Genomic DNA, 27,550 nt, shown 5'->3' on the forward strand with positions numbered 1-27,550 from the left:
GCCTAAAATACAGCAGCACCAAGCAGCAAATATCAGAGGCCTCTAGGCAACTCATGCTTGAAGATGATGAAAGGGCTTGTAATAAGTAAAATCATAGAAGGGGATTGTTTGCCTGAACAGTTACTTCTTGTGGACTAGCCCTTTGATACAGAAATTCTCCACCCTAGTCTCCAAGCAATAAAAAATTCACATATTGCTTCTTTCAACTTGGGCTGCCTCAACATGTATGATTGAGAATGCCTATGATCCTTGTGTTGAATGGTAAGATGAAATTAAACATTAATCATATTAAATTCTGAATTAAAAATCAACATAAATATACATGGATTTTTTGGTCTCCAGATGCTCCATGAGCTTCAAATTGAAAGTAAAACACTAGTGGAGTAATTGCTGGTGACCTCAACGAGAAATAATCAAGTGAGAAAAAAGAAAAGACAATAAAAGAACTTCTCTTTCTAGTGGAATTTGATTGGTCATGACCCATAAGGAAAAATACGAGTACGCCACATTAGCAAGCAATAACTTCTGCTTCCTTGTTGATTGACCAGCTCGCTTGGAGAATGTCATGGGAAGGAGAGAGACCGTCAAAAGCACCACCCCCTTTTTTTTTTTTTTTTACTATTCCCTTCTTACTCTCTTCTTCGTTACTTCAGAGCATCAGGTCTTTGACGGGCAAATCCTGGCTGCATGATGTAGTTGGCGATGTGTGGTCCAAACATTAACACAAACCAGAAACATGGATAGGCAAGGTGCATTAGTTACAGAAGAAAAGAAGAAAAAAAAGCATTATGCAGAACATACTTTTTTTTTTTGCATACGAGTATGACCTTAAAAGTAAAACGAACCCACTCAAAATAAAAGAAAGGATAAGGTTAAAAAAATCACTGCACCTGAAGTAGCATGGAGGGAGCTGCAACAGGTTCTGAAATGACGTGGCTTCTTGTTTTTCTTCCATTCAGCGTAGAGACTGATGGGCTGGTAGCTGTTGTTATATCCCAGAAACTTCTTTTTTTGGTTGTTGGGACTGGTGATCGAAAACGATGACTTGGGCTCTTCAATTCCCCGGGGTTTGGTTGCTTTGGCCGCAAGCTAGCCCTTGTAACAACCCTCTTCAGACCTACTTCTGATGGCTTTTCATTCTTTCTTGAAAGCTCACGAATAATATCATCTTTCTGCTTTAACTGTGAAGCATGATCTTTCTTCATTCTCGCCATTTCCAGTTCCAATGCCTTCACTGTCAGTCTAAGCTCTTGAACTGCTTCCTCTGCTCCCCTCTTTCTGGATTCTGGTGTGAAACAGTTTCCAATTAAGAAGGTGGATCGAGGTTTCATCTTCCCATTTTGTTGGGCGGTAGATGGGGGAGTCAGGAGAGATGTAACTGAAGAAGGGGTTGGAGAAGCATTTTCAGCCAAGGATTGAGCTTGAAGGGTTAGCAACTTCTGCTGATGGCGTGCCAGTTGTACTCGCAATTCACGATTTTCCTTCTGCAGTTCAAGCAGAAGCTTGGCCTGATCGGTTCCAGTTTCAGGTACTTCAAGTGTCTCCTCATTTGCCTCACATGCCTGCAAGTGCAAGGAATATGAAAAATTGCGAGCAGATGTAAACAAACAAATTTTTGGGTGCTAAAAACCATTGAAAGATCCAACTGGAAGAAACAATGTCTAAGTGGTATAGCATGAAACTGAACACAACCTAGCAATAAAAACAGGCGCAAGCATAGAAGGTCAAATCTTGATAAGGAAATGATAAAGAGATTAGAAACCTTGGTTCTGATTTCCTTGGCTCGGTCAGCCCAATGTAGAGTATTTTGTGTTTCACCAAATGAGAGATTGCTTGGGCTGATATTAGCAATCATTACCGTGTTACAAGCTCCACCTAATGAGTCCTTCAATAGTTGTGTGAGCTTTGAGTTTCTGTACGGTATGTGTTTCTTACCCTCAACAAGGGCATTGATGCAGCTGCTCAGTGCAAGAAGTGACCGATTAATGTTCGCACCCTCCAGTGATCTAAGTGTTCTCTGATCAGTTGCAAGGGCTCTTTCGGAGCCAGCAAGATCTATGAGTGAGAGTTTTCCAACTCTATTAATGACATTCATTGAAGCATCTTTGACTCTATATTCAACCACAACCTAGATGAAAAGCAACTCATATAAATAAGAATATCATAAGATTAGAAGAAGAAAGAAAGTGGTCAGTCACAGATCATTATTGGTACCTGAAGAATTGCATGGGATCGTGAGGACGTTTCATTCGCACGAGTTGGTTCAGTGGTTCGGTTTTGGTTTCCTCTTTGAAGCAATGCCATCACCTGCCACAACCCAGAAAAACTGTTATATCCCTTCCATTCTATCAACTGTCTACCCTTCTAAGATATGATATTGAGTTAGGAAATTTACTTCATCCGTGGAATAAGCCCTGTATTGTGTAATCCCTGCTGCAACAATTCCCTGCATTACATTGATCAAGCACTTTTCTGAGATAAAATCAAGACATTTAAAATTAGAATTTAAACAATATATAGAAGACCATAAATGTGGCTTATAAAATTGTTAGTGTTTGCTTAAATAATTTTTTAAAAATAGCACTATTTCCTTGTATCTTACAACCATTGTACCTGAAACATCAGTTATTCATCTGTTATGAAGGATAACACAGTGGAATAGATTTCTTTCTAATCAGTCTGGCAAAAACACTTCAAAAAAATCCACTTCGATGATTTTAGGAGAAACTTTATCAATATAGAGGACAACATACTAAGTTCCCCATAACAGATAATAATATGGTACTGTTGTAGTAGTACCACGAAGTTCGCAGATTTGGATGATATGCAATAAAAGCAAGTATTTTCAGCTAATTCTCATTGAACAATCAACAATTGGACATGTTAATCTGATAAGAATTTTGTGACTTCATTTGCATTGGGTCCAAAAGCTTAGCAATTAAAGAAAAAATTACTTCTCTACAAAATACTTTAACTGAATTGCTGGGAGATACAGATACAAGGGAATTGAAGTAGTATAAATATCAAGGCTGTAGAGAGCAAACCTGCTTATCTTCTCTCAGGACAAGAGGTCTTCCCGGAGAGAGTAAATCCCTGACGGTTTCATTGTAGACCTCAAGATAGGAGAGATGAACTACATGATTTCCATCACAGCTTCTCTGCCTAATCTTTGTAAAAAGATCCTTTATTGCCAAAACCATCACGCCTGGATTGTCCACAGTGCCTAGCATTGTATAAGTTTTTCCGGCTCCTGTGGCACCATAGCAAAATACTGAGCCATTTCTTCCCTGCAAAACTGCTTCCACAAGCTCTGCAGTGCTGAAAGTTCAAATTGGTTCCTAAGAAGTTAATACATTGAAAATACCAGAGAAACTTGGACACATTCTAATTCAACGCACAAGTTGCCCTTGAACTTTCAGGCACATTAGCAGTAGCTTTTTCTACATACAAAAATCTTATCTTCCCTTTTGGTTGCTCATTATTGTGAAAAGCTAAAACAACCAGAAACACAAACAAGGCATCATTTTCTCTACTACAAACACATTATTGCTGAAACAAGTGAAAACAAAGACAGAAAGCCAAATAAAACCTCAATACAAGCTGTATCAACTATGAACTGAAGACAATGACAATGTTGGTCTGATCAATAAAAATAGTTCCAATTACTCATTCAGATTCACAATCAGGAAATTCCTTTTCCAAGATAGATAAATCCATTTTTAAATTCAAATTTTCCTAGCTTCCAAGCATATAACAAAGAGAAAGAACCAAATGAAACAGTGGTAAGGAGCAACACTGACTATAATTCATTTCAAAATGGACAACACATAAAACTTTTGGGACAAAACTTACGTGGTGGTATAAACTTCATGTTGACCAGTGGAATCCGGGAATGAAGCATCAAAAGTAAAATGCCTGCCTCTAAGCCTCTTTAGTCTAAGATAATCATTCTCATTAGCAAACTCAGTCAAGTAAACATCTCTCTTATTCACAATCTTAACACAACACCTCGAACCAACTTCCTTCTCCTTCTTTGCCATAGGTCTAAGCCTTACAAACACAAGAATTCTACTATCAATTCCACCCACTGTCCCATTTTTCTTAGTGCAGGCACTACTCTCTATTTTCTCCAATTCTTGAAAATTCTTAATTCCCCCCATTGACAGCTTCCTCGCCACTGTAGTTTTCTCAGCCGCCGTTGTGGCCTTTCTTGCACAAGAAGAAAACCCAATAATCTTATCAGGACCAATCAAAAGATTCTCCTTTGCATCATCCAAAGGTGGTTGAGGCAACACAAAAGTTCTAGTCACTGTAGAATTAGCCATTGTAGGCAATGTTGGCAACGTGTTTTCTCTCATAACATTGTTAACCTTGGAGTCTTTTTCCCCTTTCTCTTCCTTTCTCTCTTGTCTTTTGCAAGAAGTGAGAAGATCAACACTTGGGTGAGTTGAAAAACGCTTGTCTTGATCAGGTTTTGGAGATGGGTTGTTTCTTATAGCTGCAGAAGCTTTCTTTTGTTGTTCATATAAAAGAGTTAAAGCTCTCATTTTTTCCTTCAACCCGTGATGTGGATTCCTCATTGGAACATTGTTATTAACACCATTCACCTGGGTTTCTTCTTCTTCATTTGATCTTCTGCTTCTGCTCCTTTGCTGCTCTTCTTGACTGCTGATCTGAGACCTTGTTGAAACTGGCATTCTTTGATTTCCTCACTATCCAAAAATGCCCCAAGATGGTTTTTTTTTTTTTTTAACACCCACTTGAGAAAAATCGCTGAAAATGCAAGAAAGAATGAAGTAAAGTCCTTTACTGGAATAAATGAAAACTTTGGAAACTGACTGTGGCTTGGAGAAGAGTAGTCTAAAAAGACTTAACTAAACAGGAAGACTTGAAAGAGAGGGAAAAGATGACAGATTGGGGAATATATCTAAGCCGTTGGTTTGACGGTGGCATGAACGGTTGATAGTAAAGCCGGGAAGATCAGTTATTTTAAAGTGAAAAGCTACTGCCACTCCATATGTTGACTTTTTTTTTTTGGCAAGTTTGGCATTATCTTTAGATGTGAAAATGATAAATAATGTATATGATTTTGAAATATATAGATATATATTATGTTTAACATATCAATATTAATTATAATATAATAATTTTTATATTTTATACATATTTAATAATATCAAATATCACATAAATATTTGAATTATCACATTTACTCTTTAAAAAAAAATCTTTAGGGCCGAGTGGAAGAAGAAAAAAGTGGAGGGTAGCAGGCATTTAGAACTTTTTGAAAATTTGAATGGGGAATTGTAACGGTCGAATTTATTGTTAGAAGGACCAAAACGTTAGAAAATGAGAAAGGCTTTGGGTCCACTTTGTAAATTTCCTAAATCTTTTTCAAAGTAAGCAAAGGAAGTGTGTTTTATGGCGTAGCGAGCTGCATCAGCTTCAATATGCTACCATTCCATCACACCGTCATTGCTGGTAGGTAATATCCATAGCTCACTTACCAGCTAAAGATTATGGATCCTTGAAATTTAAATTTTGATGGTGATTTCCTTAATCATGTGGCTATGATTGAGTATTCATTACATGGTCAACTAAATCAAAAGGTGTTGATTGCTGCATTTTTCTTAGTTATTTTCTGGGTAGGAACCAACTTGGGTGAATGCTGACAAACAAAAATGTCCTAACATAAAATTTTTTTTCTTCACTTTTTCCCTTAAAATAGTCACTAACCGCTATAACCCTACACTCATTTTTTTTTTTCATTGAAAAGGGATTTTCTTTTACCTTAGTCTTTTGATTTAGTGTTTAAAAAAGCTTTAAAAAATATTAAAAATTAAAATTTTCTATTCTTTTCTCATGAGTTATGCTCATTATGTAGATAACAAAATTTATATAAAAATTAAATTTATTAGATATTATTTTTTAAAAGTGATTAATTAATTCAACTAAATTTCAAATTCGAAACAAAAATATCGTTTAATGTTGAAGTCAAGAATATAGAGGATTATACTGTAATTGCTGGAGCATTTAACTTAAATGTGGTTCCTTTGATCAAGACAAAAATAACAAAAATCAATGGAATTTGGGTTAATAAATTTAGTATTTCTAAAAAATTTATTATTAGATACTTGGATTTTTTTTTCTAAATTATTTTTCTTTACATACTAATTTTGTTATCAATGAATTGATACGATAAAAATATAACTAATAATAATTTGACATGTGAAATTTTTTTATTGATCAATATTTATCACGTTAACATTTTAATTATGTTAATCAATGATACAAAATATATGATAAAAATAAATTTTGAATACTTAATTATATTTTATTGTAAGTATCAAATCCTTAAAAGTAATATAATTCATTGACCAAATTATATATTAACCCTTAAAAATTTTTTTGAGCATTTTGAAAGTGATCAAATAGTGGAATTAAGTTTGGATGATTGACCCAACCGGAAATAATTAGTAATGAGCTTGATTTGCTCAAGCTTCAAGCAAATATTTATATATTTGGTTTGGTACGTGGATTTGATTGCTACGAGAGCGTCGGATTTAACGGTGCATTTAATTTCTCTTATGCTATAAGGAAATATTTTTGAATTTGAAAGATTTTATTTAACAAGTTTTTTTTTTATTTTAAAAGAGTTATTATTATTGTTTTAAATATATCATATTATTATTATTTTAAATATATACTTTTTTATTATTATTACTAATATTGAAATTGATGATTCAATTTCAAACTTAATTATCAATATTATTATTGTTTTAATCCTACTTATGAAGTTAAAAAATTTAATTATCAATATATTTGATAATTTATCGTATATGTGTTTTTTTAATAAAATTATCATTTAATATTTTAATTTAATATATTAACTTAATAAAAATACTATATTTATGTATAATTTTAGATATAATTTATATTAAAAATAATATTTTATAAATATTATATTAAATTAAAATTATTAAATCAATTTTAGATTGGATTGACTATAATTTATGAATATATATATTTTATCAAATAAAAAAAATAATATTTTAAAATCAGATTGGATAAATTTTGAATTTAGATATTAAAGAACCAAAATCAAAACCAATCCAAATGATAACATATTGTGATTCAATTCGTTATCATTTTTATATGAATTCTTCTTTTGTTTTTTTATCTTTATTATAAGGTGAATCTCTTACTAATGAATTTACTAATTAGTCTTTTACTTGATTAAGACATCATTTTAACGAGATGATAGCTTAAATGAGGAATAATTATCCACATTGGTCCATGATTATTAAAATTTTATGAGTAGCATATAGTTAAATATGAAATGTCTTGCAAGGAAGGCCAATAGAGCAACCAAATCATGAGAATTCATGCGTATGTCTCCCTCTCTTTCTAAGTGGAGAATGCCATCATCACATCTTTCCTTTCTCTTTTGATTTCATATTACTTTTGGTTATCCTTTTTGCATTGATCATCTTCTTCTCGCAACGAAAACTCTAGATAAAGATACATTAAAATCTAACCAAATGGTAGTAAAATATCATTATCAAGTGTCCCAATTTCGGCGCGCAACATGATAGCAATTGATAAAATTTTTTATGTAAAGAAAATTATATATATTAAAATTCGAATTCAAACTTTATAACACCTATTTTAAAAATACGAACAAAAATGCATTTAGTTATTAATTAACAAAATCTACACAACTAAAGTGTAAACAATCAGATCACGTGTCGTGCATAAATAATTTGCTTTCCAAATGATAAATTTTATTTTCAAAATAAATTGAAAATGTTTGTGTTTTAGATATTTAAGTATGCTAGTATTTTGGCCATAAATTTTACTTGTTTAATGCAATGATGAAAGGGGAAAATTCTATAACTAATTCATTGATTTGAATATGATATGGACATCCAACCAACCATGGTTTATTTGGAGAGGATTATTCTTTCTCTGTATACAACTACTTTTTTCTCATTATTAAAAGGAATATTTGTATAAGAGTTTTATTTTTCCTATCCCTTTCACTTGATTGCCTGGAATTCCCTTTCCTTCACCCAATAATGCTTTTTTTCCTTTATTGTCTTATTTAATATGTGTACTATAAAATATATGAAGGCCAAAGTAAAGTTGATATTCTTGCAAGTGTATTATAATTAAAATATATAAATATTATTTTTTTATATTAATGTAAATGATATTTTGATAATAATTACAATTTAAAATATTTTAAAATGCTAATATAAACAATGTTTTAATAATAAATAGTATTATTTAAATATTTTGTATTATAATATTATTTTTAATATTTTAATAATTAAAACTATTACTAAAATATTACTATTTAAAAATAGTAATATTAAAATACTACTATTTTTAATATTTTAATAATATGTAAAATTAATATTTAAAAAAAAAAATTCAGAAAATAACTATATGCTAGAAAATATTTTTTATTAAGTCATTTAAAAAAGAAAAATATCTACTTTTCTTTTATTAAGTCATTATTTTTTTTAAAACTGATTTATTCCAAACAAATGAGCCTAAAGCAAAGTGCCATCAGCAAGCCCAGGCCTATTATAAATAGATCTTTTATAAGCCCAATTTCTACTCCAGGTTGCAGCCCAATTCCTACAGTACATAATCTATTCTATCAAGTCGGTCGAGTCAGTCGACAACTAAGTCAATATAAGCTCAATAGATTAGGGTTTAAGGATTACCATCGAAGCAAACAGACCAAACCCTGGAAGCTAGGAGCTGAAAAATTTTTGGTCTGTGTTAGCTGGGGTTCATTAGCAATGGTGGTACCGGAAGAGAAAAACGCTAAGTCTCCCTCTTTAGAAGAGACCAAGAAGAAAAGGAAGCGAAAGAGAAACAGAGCTAAGAAATCGGAGCCCCAAAACCCTGATAATAACACAGATAGAGAAGGAGGAGGAAAAGAAGAAGAATTTGAAGAAGCGAGACCTGAGGAGGATGAAGCAGAGGCGAGAGAAGTTGAAGTTGAGGAGAAAAAGAAGAAGAAGAAGAAGGAGAAAAATAAGAAGGTGAAGAGTGAAGATGATGAGAAGCAAGAGGAAGAGGAAAGTAATGAAGAAGAAGACGAAGAAAAAGAAGGAGAGAAGAAAGAGATAAAGGAGAAGGTGAAGGGTGGGGGAAGTGGGATAATGAGCACTGAGTCATTTGAGTCTTTGGGATTGTCGGAGCCTACTTTTAAAGCTATTAAAGAAATGGGTTTTCAGTATATGACTCAGGTATCTGTTTTTTTTTTCTCCAATTTTATTTTAGTTGAATTATTTGTGTAATTTTTGTATCGAATTCATTTCAGAGTTTAATATAGGATTGCATATACAAAAAAGCTAGCCATGGAATATAGTGGAAAAATTTCTAAAGAGGGCAGTTTAATATCTGTTATTATTCTGTGTGTAGCATTTAAGTATAGGCGAATAATTTGAATAAGAAAAGGACATCCATTAATAATGTTCATTGCCATTGAATGCAATGCTAATTTTTCTTTGTATCTGTTTGACCTGTAAATATTTTCGAAAGAAAAAGTCCACCTCTTGGTGTATGGGGAATAAGTATCCTTTTGATGTGGTTAATTTAGGTAAGACTTACAATCTTACAATTGACGTGTCAAACTAAAATGCAGATTCAAGCCAGAGCAATTCCACCACTTATGATTGGCAGAGATGTTCTTGGGGCTGCAAGGACGGGTTCTGGGAAAACCCTTGCTTTCTTGGTACCTGCTGTTGAGTTGTTATTTAATGTTCGATTCACTCCTCGCAATGGAACTGGTGTTATCGTCATTTGTCCCACAAGAGAGCTAGCCATTCAGGTAAAGATTGATACCCTGGTTCATTTTTGGTACTATCAACATTTTTCTCTGGGTTAGAACTTTTTTTCCTGTTATTTCACTGGAATTTTTTGTTAGCGTCCAATTCTGAAAAGTAACTTAGTTAAAAGCTTGCTCCACTGTTATGCTGTCTGTTGCAAATACCAAGTGTTTTGTAAGAGGTTCATTCTTTGAAAATCTAAAGATGCTTTTCTTTATGAACTTATTATGTTTGAATTTAACCTTAATTTAAAACAGTCTATAGTTTGATGTAGGAGCACCTTGATGCATTTGTAGAATTTTCTTGTTTTATTAACAAAGTTAATATACTAATTGCTATGTGAATTAAATTTATCACTAGAAAAAAAGAAAAGGCAAAAATGAAAATAAATTCTAAAAAAAGAAAAGGGATGCAGTTAAACCTTTTTCTTTGTAGATATGCAGTATGTAGTTGCGGACAATAAGTTGGTAAATCACTTATTTGAAAGATGTTTGCAGTTAAAAAATTATGGATTTCTAAGAGCTGTTTTTATGGTATAAATATTGGTAATTTCTTAAGGTTTTGATGGTTCTTCTGCTTTTCTTAATAGCATTATTTTATCTGAAACTCAATCACATGATATGGGAATACAAATCTTAAAAAAAGGATTTGTTTTTAGTTTCTTTTTCTTCTCTTTTATAGTCGACGATATCAATTTCGGTTAGTTTTCGTTTTGGCTATATATTGTACCTTTAATATTTCAACAATGTAATTCATAACTAAGCAATGGAACCTTCAAATGTTCCAGACTCATGCGGTGGCAAAGGATCTTCTTAAATATCACTCTCAGACGCTTGCATTGGTTATGGGTGGTTCAGCCAGAAGAGGAGAAGCAGAGAGGATTGTGAAGGGAGTAAATTTATTAGTGGCTACTCCTGGTCGGCTACTTGACCATCTTCAAAATACAAAGGGATTTATTTATAAAAATTTGAAGGTAACAGTAACATTTCTGAACCTCTTCTGTAATGTGATTCATTTTTTGTTTATCTAACATGGTAGTTTGTATGTTCATTTGGTTTAGATTTATAATGTATTTTACTTAAACTCAATTTCCTTGATTTTATGTTCTTCTTTTGTGGTTGATTGTTCATAGCTATTTTGACACTGTATTATTAACCAGGATAATTGCACTGAGTACTTGGTGTTTTAAGGAAGTTACTCTTATTACTTAAAGTATGTTGTCTGTTCAATATACTACTTTTCATTTGATGCATCAGATAGGTGACATAACTGGAAGTCAACATATGACGTGTTTTTCATATTTAGCTCATGACAACTGACCAAATTGTTCTGTATATACTCCGTAATATGGGGGTTGTAGCATACTTGGTAAACCTACCACAGATTACCTTGATTGGAATGTAGTTTACCAATGACAGATCGACCTCAAATTATTTTGAGTTTAATGTATAATGATCAAACTTTGATGATAGATCATCAAGAATTTGCAGTATTGCATTGTTTAAAGGATAACTGGATGAGAAAGTGATCTTTATTATAAAAACGAATTCACAAATGCATGTTACTGATAGAAGTTTGGTAGTTATTATAATTTGAGTATACTAGCTGGTAGAGTGTTTATGTCGTGTTTTCTCATCATCGTGATATAGAGTAGGTTGAAGTACTTCTAGTGAACTATTATTTCTGTTAATTCGTAAACCAGTTTAGAAATGCATTAGTTTACAGCTGTTTCATGCAGATAACTTGAAAGTCTTATGCTTCCTGAGAAATTTAAATCAATGCAGATAACTTGAAAGTCTTATGCTTCCTGAGAAATTTAAATCAATCATTATAATTATTCAGATGTAGTTATACATCATGCGAATTTAATTTTTTAAAATTTTGTGAATTTGCAGTGTCTCATGATTGATGAAGCTGACAGGATATTGGAAGCAAATTTTGAGGAAGAAATGAAGCAAATTATCAAGTATCTTCCTAAGGTGAATCTTTTGTGCCATTTATTTTGTTGATTAGAGTGACTTCAGGATTTTATAATTTTGGATTATGTCATTTATCTGGGACTGCTGAAAATGAAATTAATGGAAACCAAAATAGTGGTACTAACATTCCTTATTGATTTCATAAAGGTATGCTAATCCCGTTAGATTTGTTAGAATATATTTTGTGAAGTGGTACATGGCTGGGATTAAAAGTTTAGCTTTCTGAGGAGCTAGGTTTAGTTGGTTAACTAATTTATGATCAGATTTGAATTGTTTTACATTGACTAGGTTTTGTCAACTTCTGATGTGTCTTCTTTAGAAGAGAAATAGACTTCTATTCTAATAATTATGTTGCACAATGATGAAGCAAAGTATAGAGCTTCTAAAAAGTGCGAATCTGCGTTGACCATTTATATAGTTGTTATGAAGTTACTTGTGTCTCATGAACTTTTTCCTGAGTGCTTTTCTTGAAAATTAAGTGGAGGGTAACCAAAATAATTAGTGTAATATTCTTTAATAATTTGAACTTAAGGGGTATACAAGTACTCTTTAAGTTGAATTTTAGAATATATGTTGCAAAAGAGTAACATATATCTGGGATTAACAGACTTTGCTTTTTGAAAATGTTGGTAAACTCGGTAGCAAATGTATTATTGGTTGTAGTTGCAACCAGGAAAATGTTAGTAAGCTTAATAGAGAATAGTGCATTCCACCACTCCTGAGTGGTGACAAATGATGCTAGGATATTGCTGATTATGACATAACTTTAGACCAAGATCAATGCCTCTTGCTTGAGTTGCACTATCATGTTCCTGCTTCTCCAGTAAAAATTTTATGTATACGTTTCAGTTTGCAGTTATACACAAGTCTTAGATTTGGTAATTTCTAAGGTGTTTAGAGCTTACTAAATTCCTATTTGATGTGCAGCAAAACAGGCAAACTGCTCTATTTTCAGCTACCCAGACTAAGAAGGTTTGTTCTTCACTCTTATGTTTTTGGACCATTTTCCACTCAACCTAAGGTTTGCTGGTAATCACATGTATACTAGCTTTCTTCAGAAAATTGTTTGGCAAGCATATTTCCTCTTACACGGAAAATTCCAAACTTTCTTCCTTCGTTATTCATGTGACCATTTATTGTAACTTTTGCCTAAATCTGCAGGTTGAGGACCTTGCCCGATTGTCATTTCAGACAACTCCTACTTATATTGACGTAGATGATGGGAGAAAGAAGGTAGTCACATAGTAGGGATGTTATCTATAGATACACTGTCAATTGCACTGACTACTTATCCTTTGACTTAACAAGCCGTTGTCATCATTGTAGGTCACCAATGAAGGGCTGCAGCAAGGCTATTGTGTTGTGCATAGTTCCAAGAGATTTATCCTTTTGTATTCATTTTTGAAGAGGAACCTGTCCAAGAAAGTGATGGTCTTTTTCTCTTCATGCAACTCAGTCAAGTTTCATTCAGAACTTTTGAGATATATTCATGTGGATTGCTTTGACATCCATGGAAAGCAGAAGCAGCAAAAGCGAACCACTACCTTCTTTGACTTTTGCAAAGCAGAAAAGGGCATTTTGCTTTGCACTGATGTTGCTGCTCGTGGACTTGATATACCTTCTGTGGTAAGTTTCCTGTTTAACTGGGTTGCTTGTGATGCAAGTTATTTTTGATTTTCTGTTGATGTTTTCTGCTCCTTTTTGGAACATTGATACCTTATTGTTAATATGTTTGTGGTCCAAGTGCAAGCATTCTTAGCGTGTATTTTCATTATATGTAATTGATATGATCAATTATATACAAAAATGCACAATGCATTAGCATCTTGTGCAAAATAAAGAAATTCATACTACTTTAAAAGGACAATGAGACAATGATAGCCTCCCACGAGGTCCATTAGTTTTCATTGATCTCATTAGGTTTTGCCTCACAATTTTGCTTGCATTGCATTCCAAGGCTGTTTTTGGCTATGTTTATTTCTACATGATTTTTGTTTTCAATTTTTCTTATATCAAAATGTCAATGGTTACCAATTTCATAGTTGTTCGCAAGTAGACTGGCATTGGATACTTGGATGAACTTTATGGTGGTAGAAATGCATTTAGAGCCAAAGTGAACATCTGTGTGGTTTGATGGACTCTGTTATGGTATAAAGAGTACCACATTTTAACTTTTTAAGAAGTTTTTTCAGTAACTTTATTTTGAAGATGGCTGGTCAAGTCACCTAGTCTTTATAGAAGCTGAACTATAGTTTAAACTTAAATGACTAACATTTAGGTTTTTTCCCCCTTTTAATAAAATTTCTATACATCATTGCATAATAGATGTATATTCAGTACCTCAGTCAATTTAAACTTGAGGAAGAATCATTTTGACTGAAAATTATTGTTTTGCTTTTTGTGTGTAGGATTGGATTGTGCAGTATGATCCTCCAGATGAACCAAAGGTGCATGCTCTGTATATTTATGTTGCTATTATTGTATATTGCTATTCTTATATATATATATATATGTATTTATGTATGTATGTGTGTATGTATGTAAATATGTGTCTTGGGAATGTTGCTTTCAGGAATATATTCATAGGGTTGGTCGAACTGCCCGTGGGGAAGGTGCAAAAGGAAATGCTCTTCTCTTCCTGATCCCAGAGGAACTGCAATTTCTTCGCTATCTAAAGGTGCCTTATTTCTGCTGAGTTACTTCTTTTTTCTTGGAGAGAAAGGAAGGGGGGCAGGGGGTGGGGATTTAAGACAGTTATTAAGAAACTTTGAGCAGTCAAATGTTAGCTTCTCAAAAGGGGGGAAATAACCTGTACCTGTGGTGCATTGTTGAAAGGATCTTGTTAGGATTTAAATTGCTTTTGCAAAGGGCTGTAGTCTGACAAACAAGATGGCCTGAAATTGGTGGTCAATCAATTTAAAGATCTGATTCTAATTTGTATCTTTCATCTGTATATTTCTAATGACAGCAAGCAAAAGTTCCTGTCAAGGAATATGAGTTTGATGAGAAGAAACTTGCGAATGTGCAGTCTCATCTGGTAACCTTTTGCTTCTTTCTTCAATATAGTTTCCTCAAAATAACAAAGTTTGGAGGAACTTAAGAGTGTCTACTTGGAATGATGCAGGAGAAGTTGGTGGCAAACAACTATTATCTAAACAAGTCAGCTAAAGATGCATATCGATCCTACATTTTAGCATACAATTCACACTCAATGAAAGATACCTTTAATGTGCATCGCCTTGATCTGCAGGTACAATCTTTTTCTGGCATTCTAAAATGTATATCTCTATTCTGTGCATCTTTTTTTTCAATGTGTTAGAATCTAAATCGATCATTTTCTGGTGATAGAATATTTTCACACTGAAATTAGTGTTAGTCACGAAATTTTGTAAATAACTGTGTATTATAAGCTGACCGACAAGAATTGGAAACTGTTGTTTTTGAGCAGGCTGTTGCCGCTTCCTTCTGCTTTTCATGCCCTCCAAAGGTTAATCTGAATATCGACAGCAACGCATCCAAATTTAGAAAGAAAATGCGTAAAGTTGAAGGCAACAATTTTAGTGAAAGCAACCCTTATGGGAGGCAGAGAAGTGAAGATGATAAACGGCAATTTGTAAGGTATTAGCTAAAGTGTCATTCAGAGGCCATTCATAAGGTATTAGCAGATGCTGTGTTGGGGAAGTTGCTGCATGGATCTGCAACAATTTTGCACATTTTTTCTTGAAAAAGAGTGTGGATCAGCTCAAAATCAAGATAGCTTTGTTAGGTTTTCAAGGTATCTTGTAATTTGAACATACATAGTGATTCTTGGTTTTAAAATGAATCAGTGTTTCCTTAAAATGTATGCAAGTTATGTTTTCAGTCTTCAAAATTCTAGGCTTTATTTTAAATTTGATTTAAAATTTTAGTAAAAATTATGAGTGTATCAAAAACAAAAAAAAATGTTGAGTTTGACGTCTTTTTACGCTTATTTGATGTACGAAACACATACATGAATTATTGGATCTATCAAAATTTAATGATTTATTTTTGCTAATTATATTTAATATCCATAGTTGTGCTTACCAAAAATAGTTGTAATAGAACATAAATAAACTTTTTCAAAACAGATGAGTATTCTCCTAGCATCAAATATGAAGCTCACAAATCATGAATCCTAAAGAGAAAACTACATTAAAAAGCTAGCAAAAAGCTGATATAAGAAGCAGCATAATAGTAGAAGAGGTTACGGCGGCAACCTCAACTGCACCATTCTTCTTAGTCTCTGGTGTATTGTAGGTGCTGTTCATGTTCTGGGATTGTTGCGGCGGACTTGCTGGCTCCAACACCTTGATGATCATCTTCTGCCCTTTCTGGCAGTGCCCAGTTACCCCACTGATGAAATAGAACAAACCAGGTCGGTCCAATTTGAAGACTGTGTCACCATTGTTGGAGAAGAATTGAGGATGAGAGGGCTGGCACTTATCATACTCCTCTTCTGTCACCACTAGCACCGAGTCTTTCTTGTACGTAAAATCTGAAACACATTTGGAAAAACAAAATTAAAACAACAAAATCAAGTTGGAAAAGACACAGAAACATTAATCAATATTGTTTACGTCGATAGGAAGTTCTAGTACTAGGTTACTTACGGATAGTGTCATTAACCTTGAACCTGTTACTGGCTGCCCATTTGTTGTAGATTTGATCGTCATGCTTTGGTGAAATCCAGCCATTATCTCCATTAACTTCAAATTCGGCACAAATTGCTATGTAAATATGGATCAGGAAAGACAAAAGGAAAACCTGCAACTTGCTGAAAGGAGAAGCCATTGTTGTTTTAGCAAGTGTGGTCAGGATCATCAGAAATTATGAAGGCTTTTGGCTAGGCTTTAAGTTAAATAGAAGTGAAACTGAAATTGGAGGTTAGTTATCTACAAGGGAGAAAAAAATGGGGACAGAGAAGTGGAGATAGTGGATTTGTTGGCGGTAACCATGGAGTTAAGGGTCACCAAAATCTTTGACTTGGTATTATTAACCATTTCTCAATAATCAGGTAAAAATGTTAGCATTGAAAGCCTTATATCTCCACCAATCTTGTTTGATTCAAGTGATTAAAGGAATATATTATTTTTGGTTGTTTTGATGAAAAAAGTATAATTTTTTATAAATTTATTAAATTAATTAGTAATAAAAATTAAGAATTTAACTCCATCCTCTTTCTTCTTTAGCATAGCAAACAAAAATTGATAGTGTAAGCTTGCTGAGCAGGGGAAATAACTAACAAATAAAAGAGAAAAAGAAAGAAATTTTCCAAGTCGAGAATGGAACAAATTAATGGTCCATCTCAATGCCAACTCTAAGCTTAATATTAAACTACAATTTTCTTTAAAGGGAATTTACACGACAGTTCATTTTAGTAGAAAATCAGCAACCGTGCATTTGCTTTTATCAATAATCTTTTCCTTTGCCCTTTAATGAAAACCCTTAAAACCCCCATAAGCTCTTGAGCTTTTACCTGAAGAAACATCAATTAATGAACGAGTATGGGTTTTTCTCTGCAGTGATTTTCTTGTTAACAAGCTTTAACCCCAATAGGAATATGGCTTGATGATGAGATCATTTCAGCCTGATAGCACAGCTTTGAGTTGTTCCAAGCTCTGAACCGCCTCCCCATTTTCTTATAAAACCCTTCTGAGAACTCAAGCTTCCCTGTCAGATTGTTTCCGTTAATGTAAAGAGCACCAAGGCTAGGTAGAGTTGCAAGCTTTGGAGACAGATTTCCGGACAGATTGTTATCATCAAGTCCCAAATATCTTAACCTTGTCATTTCTGTCATGGACCCTGGTATTATACCAGTCAAACCCAAGTTGGAAAGATCCAAAATTTCCAAACTCTGCAAGTTTCCCCATTGAACTCCCATGAGGTCACTCCCAAGAGGGTTGTTTGATAGCACCATCTCTTTTAAGGATACCATTTCTTGAAATGACTGAATCAACCCACCTGAGAAATTGTTTCTCCCAAGGTCCAAAAGAGTGACATTCTTCAGGCTTCCAATTTCTTTAGGTAGCTTTCCCTCTAACTTATTGCTGCTTAAATCCAGTTTTAGGAGAGAAGTGAAATTACTCCCAAAAGTAAATGGCAATGACCCTGATAGATTATTCCTGCTTAAGTCCATTATTAGTAGCTCAGTTAACCCTCCGAAACTTGGTGGAATCTGACCAGTGAACTGGTTTCCAGCAAGTACAAGTTGCCTCAAATTCACCAAGCTGCCCAGTTCTATAGGCAATTCTCCAGTTAATCCATTTTCTAGTAGCAATAGTGATTGGAGCTCTTTGAGGCAGCCCATAGAGTTTGGAATTGTACCAATGAGACCGCGATTTGATCGAAACTCCAATGATTCTAAGCTGTTTGAGAATCTTTCCCAGTTTGAGGAGGGAATTCTAATGGGATTATATGTAGGTGAGAAAAAGCAATTGAAGAATGAGAGTGATCTTAGATGAGTAAGCTCAAAGAGGTGATGTGTGAACTTTGCGTCCAGGCTACACCGCAGAGAGTTTTCAAAAACTAGACCAATGTTTAAAACAGTGACATGCCAAAAGCCATCAAAGAGATCACAATAAACTCCCTGCATTTGATGGTTGAAATAAAAATCTCATATTAAAATAACATTGAGGAAACAATATTAAAGCCATCAAAGATATATATATATATATATATATATATAAATGTTATGTATGTATAATGAGGTGATTTGATGAAACCTGTATAGGTGTCCATCCGCAAGGGTCTGGGTAGAGATCCGAGCCATTCCACCACTTCCCCACAAATCCTTGAACAGCAGAATATAGGGCCGCTTGCTCTTTCCTCACCATTGGTGCTATAGAAAAGAACTGGTCCTGATCATCTTCACATTTGCACAGAACCAAAAACCCAACAAAGAGAAAGATCAGAAGAAGAAAGTTTTTGTTTGTGACAATGGGGTTCTTCATGGCCTACTATTCCAGACAGTATAAGAAAAGGCAAACAACTTGGAAATTGAGAAGAAAGGGACAAAAAGCCTTATACTAACAGGTTCAAAGAGAGCAATGCAAAAACAATAAAAGGATTACAAAGCAGGAACAATTAAAACAAGACGAAAAGAATTACAGTAGTGTTAGCAGATTATCAGGTTTTTCAAGAGAAAGCTCATAAAATATAAAGGAGAGGACAATGGAGAGGGTTCTTTCAATATGATTAATTGCTTATCCAACCGAAAGCAAAAATTGTAGCTAAAAGAACGGACAAGGACAAAACACAGTTATTGGAACCCAAAAAACTAGAAATTATATTAGCAATGGTAAGTGTCTTACTCATGTTAAAAATTATCGTATTGTAAAATTCATATTGATACGTAAAATATAAAATTTATATTTTATTTTTTATCACTTAGCTATAGCTTTCATGGTTTTTTTTTTTAGCAGGTTTAAAGTTGGAGCTAGTACTAGTAGAAACCTATTAAGTGAAAAAGGAAGTGAGGGAGAAACCTATAAAGGCAAAAGCCTTCAAATGGCCTTAGCTATGCCTCTCGCTCTCGCGTCCCTATACTGCTATGTAGGTAGCCAGAAGCCAGCCTTTTTTGTCAATGTGGCTGCCTCCATAAATCTGCTTTTGTGGCTAATGAAGCTGTGTTATTAAAGCAGTATTAAATGCAGTTAAAAAAGATATTCTTTTTGTTAAGAATGGGTGTCTTTATATATAAATATTCAATCGTTATCATTTGTTATTTATTAATTGGAAGCTTCACATTATTGGTGAATATTGGAGGTACTTTAAATACAATATTTCAAAAAGATTTAAAATTATTTATTCTTTATAATCTAATCAATACGTATCTTCTTTTCTTATAAATAGAATTTGATTTTTGTAAGAAATATTTTGAATATAAAATTTTAAATACATCAACTCAAGAAGTTTAGGCTTAGTAAAGATGCATAAAAATTAATCAATATTTAATTTAATAAAAAATATTAATTAGGAAAATTTTATTTTAATAATTAATGACTTTAATATTGATAAGGAAATAAATAAAAATTATTTAGTATTTTAATTTAATTAAAAAAATCAAACAAGAACATTTTTTTTTGAAATTTCTAATTTACTTTTAACCCTAAACCTTGTTTACAAAACTTACTTAAATTCTCTAGAACTCATAACTTTTAGAAGTTTGTCCAATATATATATATATATATATATATTATCCGAATTAATACTCACTTGAGAAAAAATGCTTGAAGCTACTTCAAACCATATATAATGTTAAAAAAAATAATAATAATTTGATGGGGTTTGCAGTTTAGGGTAAATTTAAATTTGGTAGTGGGCATGCATGCGAGCATTCATTGCCTGCTTTGCCTCGGCAACAGTATAAGTCTAGGACTATATCAACTGCTACTGCCTTCGTCTTCTTTGGTTTATATATATGAGAAAAAATATATATATATATATATATCGTTATACTTTTGGAATTATAGTACTTTTACCTTGGTAAAAGAAAGAGACTCTTAATCCAACTCTTTTTTTGTGTGTGGTTATTTAGGCAACAGTTTTTCTAACCATTTTCATGTCTTGTTGAATTTGAGGCACCTCACCCATACTCATCTTGTATGTATAGGTGCATGGTTGGCGAGGAATAGCATATATAGGTTAACTTTTTATAAGTAGCATGCACATGTTATTTTTTAACCTTTTAAGCATATATATATATATATAGACACACACACACACATAAATGCATGTCAAGCTATATCTAATGATCTGCTTTTGAATCATTCAGCTTTGCAAGAAAATTGTTGACAGATGGAGAAGAGGAGCGGACCTTGGTGAATAATGGAGGATTGATTTTTTGGCACTCGACAAGGTTAAGTACCGACCAAAAACTTTTAAGCATTCTACAAAGCTATTGGGAATTGGCGAATAGACCCATGTTGTTAAGTTTTTTTCTTTTGTTTTTTATTTTTAAATAATTTTCAGTCTTATTTTTGTAATATATAAAAACTGGGAATACACATACATGTATGCATGTATGCATGTATGTACGCACGCATGCATGTACTGCAATCATTATCCCCATAGATTAGGTCCTCTCATATCACAAAATAGTAATTCTGATGCATATATAAATACTAGATCAATATCATTCAAAACGGCCATAAGTTTCTATAAAGCCACATTTACAAAGAACTTTTGGATTAGACGAGCCAACTTTCCAACAAAAAAAATCAATGAAAGCCAATAGCCTTGACAGACAGCAATTTGAAGTAGCCAGATTCTAGTATAGAATCATATGTACAGGTATATGCTCCCTTGGAAGTTTTTGAAAGAAATATCAAACTAAAACAGATTTCAGAAAAGAAAAACGAAGGCAAAACTCGTGTATCAATGATGTGCAGATACCTTCAGAAATATGCAAAATTATATTGCATAAGTATATGGCTTGCAGGAACAATGCCTCACCTCAGTAGCACAATGCAATTCGTGGAAAGGCCAAAGTTTCTGTTAAATCCTTTCCTGTCAGCCCAACATGGGTTGCCTTTCACATGAATCAATCTACTTAGCACACATGCCCTGGGCCATAATTACAAAGCATTGTCTCTCTGGTATCACCACCGAACAGCCACATCAGACACTCTGCAGATTTATCAGCTACCAACACAGACTCTCCAACTTCACCAAACAAAATGAACGCTCTTTAAGAGGTACTGGAGTATCTATTTGTATCACCATCCCTTCTAATAAGGTTATTTTTTCAGTGAAAATAGATATTTAAGTATGAGCATAGCTGGACTATTATCAAACTGCAACGTTGGAGAGACTAGAAGTGAACTCAAATTCCATGTAGAATCCTAGGTATGTTGGATGCAAATTTAGCGGTTTGTCTCATTTTGAATAGTATATTCTGGTATTTTCGTCTTACATGTATCCAAAACCTTTTCACGGATTTCTGGAGAAAGTTCATTCAGAAGTTCTGATATGGCTAATCTGTGCTTCTTCTTTAGCTCATCTACCTCCATTTGGCGCTTTACCAAAAGAGACTCGAGTCTCTCTGTTATTGCCTTCACTCCAGATTCAGTGTCCTCTAATAGCTTACAGTTCTCTCCTGATGAACGTGTTTCATTCCCATCATGCAGATTTTTCCCAGATGCACTCAATTGCATGTGCACATCAGTAGGTCTGCTTCCATTTTTCCCCTGGCCATCATCATCTCTGCCATAGTGACGTGTGAACTCATTCTCCAGTTGTTCAAGTGAAGTACCACTGTTTACTTTACCTCCACTTTCATAGCTATGATGAGATTGTTCATCATGTTCAGCCAAGCTATCTGCAGACCTTGCAAAATCCACCTGACAAGCTAAGTTTGAAACACCAGCCCTGGATGGAGAGTTCCCACCAGCTGCCTTGGGTGAGTCAGACCAGTATCTTCGACCTGACGGCAATCTCTCCAGTGAAAGACTAGCTGGAGATGAGGTTGGGTCGTGACCCACTGGAGATCCATCACCCTTCTTTTCACTGATATGATTACCAGAATTTGCGATTTCTCCAAAGCTATCAGAAGGAGTTTCTATTGGAACCCAATCAGGAATATGGGACCAGATTTCAGATTCAATCATTTCAGCAATTGTTGCAACATCTTGATCAGTTAAGTCCAACTCCTCAACCATTTCACTAGCAACAGCAGTTGCAGTATCTGCTTCGATATCAAATGGGAAATGGATGTTGCGAATATGACCTAGAAACATATGGAAGCCTTTCAGTTTTCAATAAGAAAAACAATTATCAATGCTAATGAATGAAATATTTTCATGGGATGAAAGGAGAAAGAAATGTGAAGAAAAAGCCAAGGTATGAACATATGAGAGAGCGAGAGACCTCTGGAATCTACTATCCTTAGTTTCAGAAATATTGTTGTAAGGTCTTTCCTCTGACCTTGCACTTTGACATCTACACTCATCTCATATTGAAGATCCTTGGTACTTCCCCTGAAATTAGTCTGATCAGAACTGCTATCTGCATGTATCATGTGAAAACATGAGGGCAAAAATACTCAAAAGTCTTCAAGCTCCTAAAAAGCTCCCAGATTCTACCTGAAGTATGGGCTTTAGGTCGTAAAGAGTGACCTACACTGTAACTTTCCTCATCAGGTTGAAGGAATGGATCCACTAAAAGTTGTTTCGCAGACAACCGTTCAGAGACCTTAGCAATGCATTTTTCAATAAATAACTTGACTCCAGGATCAGTCACTTTTGCCAATGATGCTGGCTTTATTCCCTGCCCAAGGAAGTAAAGAAGAATGAGAATCAAGAAGCATTGTATTGCACTATCCATAAATTACTTAATACATTAAAATAGCTGCATTGCTTAATATTTCAAGCGCCAAGCAACTATTCCAATTTCTAGACATTAATTCTACAACAAATTTTGATAACAGAATTTGGTTTGATTCAAAACTCAGAAAACTGAACCATACAAGTTGATTATGAAAGATTTCTGAAATTTATTTGATTGTTTATTATCAATTTAATTATTGCCCATAGTGAAGCAGGGTGTATATAGTCCAAGGATGCCCCAGGTCTGCATATTTCCTATTTAACCAGGATCATCATTACTCATCATTCTTTCAATAAACTTAATCAAATGGAAAAATAGCAAAAGCAGGCATAGGGCTTGAAAGCACATGTTTATCTTGTATAGATCCCATGCATAATTTTGAGATAAAGCACATATATAACTGAAGCTTAAGCCATCCAGCTCATTTAAATCTCTACTACCTGACTTCAGGGATTTTCACTAACCAAACAGGATTATAATATTCGGATACTGTAGCAAAGCCAACATGTTGAAAGATTTAACTTCTATAGGCTAGACAATTCCATTAAAAGGGTGTCTGGGGTGACAGTGACTCAGCAATAAAGAAGGAAAACATACACTAAGTAAATCAAGGGACTGAACACTGGAGGGAGATAAACTTTCAAAATATGATTCAGCTAGTTTAGGTCAGAAAGAAAAAGTAAAAGATCATGGACATTGAGTAATTTTAAGGTAACAAATTCCAAATTTTTATCAATACGGATTATCGTCTAAATATAATCAATGGCATCACCACACACTGCCTTAACTCTGAGCTACTATAAAACTTAGTTTAGATAGCTTGCATTCTGAATAAACCAAGGTTGACTTGACCAGTGACAAGTGAATTGCAAAAGTATTCATTGCAGCTAAGCAGGACAACAAACTCTCAACTTAATGAGGAAATAAATTCAAATTGCTTCAGAAAATAATAAGATTTCCGGTCGACATGATGATTCATACCAAACTAGACTTGAAGAATTTCTTGTTCAAGAAACATAGTTAAATTTCTTCTTTTCTTTTAATGGAATGTAGCCACATTTCTTGTTTCTTTATAACATCTGCACATTCTTACTAAAGGAAAATTCATAAAGAATATAAAGGATACACAAAAAGTGTTTAGGCTTTCAATCTAGATCTGAAAGTTACAATGTTAACAAGCTAGGCCATTTCAAGGCATGCGTTATTTAGTGAATAAGCACACGAGTTCTAGGTTTTAATTCCTTAGCTCAGCAACATGTAAGGCTGAACTTCTATTTCACAATATGACAAACTATTTTAAGGGAATCATCAATTTCTAGGTAGCTGTTATTGCATTATTCCTAAACTTCTCCAACAAACAATGTACTCAAGGATTACAACCTATCAACATAAGGTGATAAGCAGGGCACACGGTAAAGAAGTAGCCAATCCATAAACATTTAAAAATGGGAAAGATCATGAATGCCTTACTGATGTCACTTTCTTGAATATTTGAGCTGCATTAGCACATTCAACATATGGATACTCAAAGGTCACTAACTCCAGCAAACACATGCCGAAAGCATAAATATCTACAAGCTCGTTGTATTCTTCCTCGTAGAGTTCTGGTGCCATAAACTCTGGTGTACCTATATTGCATTAAAAATTGCTTTATTATTTGTCCCAAAACTGTGATGGTTCCAAATCATGAAGTAAATGACAGTAATTAAGGACAAGATCCCAACCAATAACACTATGAGCTGATTGAGCCTGGCGAAGAATAGCAGCCAACCCTAGATCCCCAATCTTCACCTCACCTTGGTTGCCATTTACAAAGATGTTATCACATTTCAAATCCCTGTGAATCACTGGGGGGTCGTGACTATGAAGATACAGAAGACCTTCCAAGATCTGCCTAGACCATTTCTTCAATGCCCTCAAATCAACATGCTTATGCTTCTTTCGATACCTACACAATCAAACATAAACTTTTCAATAAAGCCATAATGAAATGCAAAACTTTAAACACATAAAAAACACATATCCGAATATGAAAAACTTACTGTCGCAATGTTCCAGAAGTGAAAATTTCAGTGATGAAGTTGATATTTTCATTTTTGGTATCAACCCACGAATTGTAAAATTTAATTATATTCTTGTGCTTCAAAGTTTTAAGCAAATGAACTTCTGAATAAAGACGCTCCAAATCTTCAGAATTACGCAATAGATCTGTGACCTTAACCTGATTCCATGCCACTTCTATGCCTTCCAGTTCATCAAATGCTCTGTATCTAAGTTCCCACAATTTGATCAAGGATTCAACAAAAGCAAATGCATTCATATACAAAATAAAACAAGCAAGAAAAGTTAAAAAAAGGATACACTTTTTTGAAAGCCCCTCTTCCTAAAACCTCCTTGTACTGCAATAACACAATGCAAAAGATAAAAACAAAAATAACCCATTAAAGCTAACATCAATTAAGATTAACCCAAATGCCAATCAGCATCAAATATAGAATAAACAAAATTTATTCTAAAATTGGCAAATTCATTTAAATCAAACCACAAACCAAAACTACTAGCAAAAAAGGAAATGAAACAGTGACAGAACTAACCCGACCGTAACGACCCGTAGGATCAATCTCCACGAACTCAGCATCGGAATCATCATGTTCTTGTTCGGACGTCGTATCCTGCGGCATTCTTGTCTTTTCAAACACCACCAACCCAACCAAAAAAAAAAAAGTCAAAGTTTTAAAGAAATTTCCAATTTGTCTCTCTGTTTATATAATTAAAACCCAATTTATTTATTGGAAAATAAATGAAATCGAAAACTCAAGTCGTGGTTTCAAAGAAAAAAAAAAGAAATCAAGAAATGAAGGGTGATGGATGGAGATGGGAGAGGGAGCTGTCTCGTCAATGGGAAAACCGACTGTGACTGACTGGTTTATTTATTTTCCAGTTTATTTATTTACTTTATTTTTATTTTAGTGAGCAACAAATTTTAGAGATTCTTTCCTGTTTGGCCAGAAAGAAAATGGCCCAGAAGAAAGAAAATTTTGGAGATTGAAATCCGGTTTCCAAAAGTCCAATTAAGGTGCACATGTGATGTTGGTGGTCCCACATATTTAATTTCTATTTCTACTGAGATTTTGCCATCTCATGGTGGACCTCACAGTTAGCTGTAGAGATGCTACGTGGCACTTTCTCGATCGGTTTTCTTCTTTACCCGCCAACCAGTTGGCGTTCCATGCAATTAAACACGACTAGTAAAAAAAACGAAAAAGCAGAATTTAATTTATATATATATATATATATATTTATTGGGCTTGGTTTGAACCTTTAATAATAATAATAATGATATTTTTGTTGAAAGTAAAATTTTAAATGCAATAAATTGGTATGAATTAATGAAAATACGTTGTTAAATTTGTCTGATGAATAAATTAAGTTAATGAGATTTTTCTTTTGTCATATTATAAAAAATTATATTACATTTTTATTAATTGTTTATCATTTATATTTTACTAATATTAAAATTTTTTATTGAATAGAAGATAAGGGCTTATGTGTCTTTTAATTTTTATAATATATTTTAAAATATATATCTATTTTTCTTTAAAAACACCCACTTTTTTTTATTAAATTATCTTTTTTTTTAAATTAATGTAGTTTTAAATTATATCATAAATGTTTTTTATACATTAATATATAATATTTCAAAAAATTGTAGGAACAAAACTTAAGACATGAGAATTGAGAAACATGGTCATTGTCAAATTGAACTCAATTGGAGCTTTTATCTTATTTTATTTTAATGTAATAAGCATTGAAAAGCAACTAATGGAGTGAATGATACGGAAAATATTTTGGAGTAAAGAACTGATAAATCCCATAATATAAGTTTTAAGGTTGCCCATAGTTCAAGTTACATTATATAGTATAGCATGCACAAATAATTTTCTTTTTATTTTTTATCAAATGGAATGCTAGAGCTACTATGCCCTATTTTCCTTTAATTAAATATATAATTTAAAGGATTTTAATGCAAAAATAAAAAGTTTTTTTAAACAAAAATTATATGACAAGGGTTCAATTGAATTCCATGAAAAGATAGTAACTTATTCGAGAAATTTATAAAAGTATAAGGGTTATTTTGGTATGTAAAAAAAAAGGGAAATACGTAATTATGGATATTGAATTTGGCAATTCACCATACATGGAACAAAACCTAGTAGAAAAATAAATATAAGTAATTTGAGAGTTGTTTATAGGAAAATGGGGATACAATCATGAGAAAGTGGGTAAGCTTCCAGCCATTCAACCAACCATAAAAAACGTGCAAAATATATAACTAATATTAAGGGAGAAAAAAAAAAGGGTTGACCATGGAGATAA

General features: G+C 33.3%; 4 protein-coding genes and 1 pseudogene across 5 annotated transcripts; 1 reads left to right on the forward strand and 4 right to left on the reverse strand.

The window, feature by feature from the left end:
- Nucleotides 1-272: 272 nt before the first annotated feature.
- LOC111289784 (kinesin-like protein KIN-8A) lies at nt 273-4,837 on the reverse strand. Its single transcript, XM_089768470.1, has 7 exons — nt 3,853-4,837; nt 3,045-3,318; nt 2,396-2,446; nt 2,215-2,307; nt 1,763-2,128; nt 891-1,562; nt 273-683 (listed from the first exon to the last, which is right to left on the reverse strand). The coding sequence occupies exons 1-7, from the start codon at nt 4,695-4,697 to the stop codon at nt 645-647; spliced, it is 2,340 nt and encodes a 779-aa protein (XP_089624596.1). The 5' UTR covers nt 4,698-4,837; the 3' UTR covers nt 273-644.
- A 3,896-nt stretch (nt 4,838-8,733) lies between these two features.
- LOC111289803 (ATP-dependent RNA helicase HAS1-like) lies at nt 8,734-15,866 on the forward strand. The gene is made up of 12 exons (XM_022881132.2): nt 8,734-9,266; nt 9,665-9,850; nt 10,636-10,821; nt 11,744-11,827; nt 12,755-12,799; nt 12,989-13,060; nt 13,154-13,453; nt 14,236-14,274; nt 14,400-14,504; nt 14,796-14,864; nt 14,952-15,077; nt 15,276-15,866. The coding sequence occupies exons 1-12, from the start codon at nt 8,814-8,816 to the stop codon at nt 15,450-15,452; spliced, it is 1,842 nt and encodes a 613-aa protein (XP_022736867.1). The 5' UTR covers nt 8,734-8,813; the 3' UTR covers nt 15,453-15,866.
- Nucleotides 15,784-16,790, reverse strand: LOC111289805 (early nodulin-like protein 6). Its single transcript, XM_022881134.2, has 2 exons — nt 16,459-16,790; nt 15,784-16,343 (listed from the first exon to the last, which is right to left on the reverse strand). Exons 1-2 carry the CDS (start codon nt 16,667-16,669, stop codon nt 16,009-16,011), a joined length of 546 nt encoding a protein of 181 aa, XP_022736869.1. The 5' UTR covers nt 16,670-16,790; the 3' UTR covers nt 15,784-16,008.
- A 306-nt stretch (nt 16,791-17,096) lies between these two features.
- On the reverse strand, nt 17,097-19,052 carry LOC111289804 (piriformospora indica-insensitive protein 2-like). The gene is made up of 2 exons (XM_089768472.1): nt 18,571-19,052; nt 17,097-18,434 (listed from the first exon to the last, which is right to left on the reverse strand). The coding sequence occupies exons 1-2, from the start codon at nt 18,796-18,798 to the stop codon at nt 17,382-17,384; spliced, it is 1,281 nt and encodes a 426-aa protein (XP_089624598.1). The 5' UTR covers nt 18,799-19,052; the 3' UTR covers nt 17,097-17,381.
- Nucleotides 19,053-20,934: 1,882 nt separating this feature from the next.
- Nucleotides 20,935-26,219, reverse strand: LOC111289244 (putative serine/threonine-protein kinase WNK3; annotated as a pseudogene). Its single transcript, XR_016346574.1, has 7 exons — nt 25,768-26,219; nt 25,535-25,572; nt 25,216-25,443; nt 24,898-25,121; nt 24,644-24,801; nt 22,715-23,113; nt 20,935-22,574 (listed from the first exon to the last, which is right to left on the reverse strand). The product of XR_016346574.1 is annotated as a putative serine/threonine-protein kinase WNK3 (transcript).
- Between the last annotated feature and the right edge of the window lie 1,331 nt (nt 26,220-27,550).

This window comes from Durio zibethinus, chromosome 11 (genome assembly GCF_047325235.1).
Source record: "Durio zibethinus cultivar Kanyao isolate XHJ-2024 chromosome 11, ASM4732523v1, whole genome shotgun sequence".
Classification (NCBI taxonomy): Eukaryota; Viridiplantae; Streptophyta; class Magnoliopsida; order Malvales; family Malvaceae; genus Durio; species Durio zibethinus.

What these genes read in the sequence shown, in the direction of transcription:
- LOC111289784 (XM_089768470.1), bottom strand. Translation starts at nt 4,697, where the DNA reads ATGCCAGTTTCAACAAGGTCTCAGATCAGCAGTCAAGAAGAGCAGCAA. An exon ending in TCCTGAGAGAAGATAAGCAG is followed by an intron (nt 2,447 to 3,044) that starts GTTTGCTCTCTA and finishes AATGTAATGCAG; the next exon opens with GGAATTGTTGCAGCAGGGAT. An exon ending in CCAAGGAAATCAGAACCAAG is followed by an intron (nt 1,563 to 1,762) that starts GTTTCTAATCTC and finishes TTGCACTTGCAG; the next exon opens with GCATGTGAGGCAAATGAGGA.
- LOC111289804 (XM_089768472.1), bottom strand. Translation starts at nt 18,798, where the DNA reads ATGAAGAACCCCATTGTCACAAACAAAAACTTTCTTCTTCTGATCTTT. An exon ending in GCGGATGGACACCTATACAG is followed by an intron (nt 18,435 to 18,570) that starts GTTTCATCAAAT and finishes CATCAAATGCAG; the next exon opens with GGAGTTTATTGTGATCTCTT.
- LOC111289803 (XM_022881132.2), top strand. Translation starts at nt 8,814, where the DNA reads ATGGTGGTACCGGAAGAGAAAAACGCTAAGTCTCCCTCTTTAGAAGAG. An exon ending in TAGATGATGGGAGAAAGAAG is followed by an intron (nt 13,061 to 13,153) that starts GTAGTCACATAG and finishes TCATCATTGTAG; the next exon opens with GTCACCAATGAAGGGCTGCA. An exon ending in TGCATCGCCTTGATCTGCAG is followed by an intron (nt 15,078 to 15,275) that starts GTACAATCTTTT and finishes GTTTTTGAGCAG; the next exon opens with GCTGTTGCCGCTTCCTTCTG.
- LOC111289805 (XM_022881134.2), bottom strand. Translation starts at nt 16,669, where the DNA reads ATGATCCTGACCACACTTGCTAAAACAACAATGGCTTCTCCTTTCAGC. An exon ending in CAAGGTTAATGACACTATCC is followed by an intron (nt 16,344 to 16,458) that starts GTAAGTAACCTA and finishes AATGTGTTTCAG; the next exon opens with ATTTTACGTACAAGAAAGAC.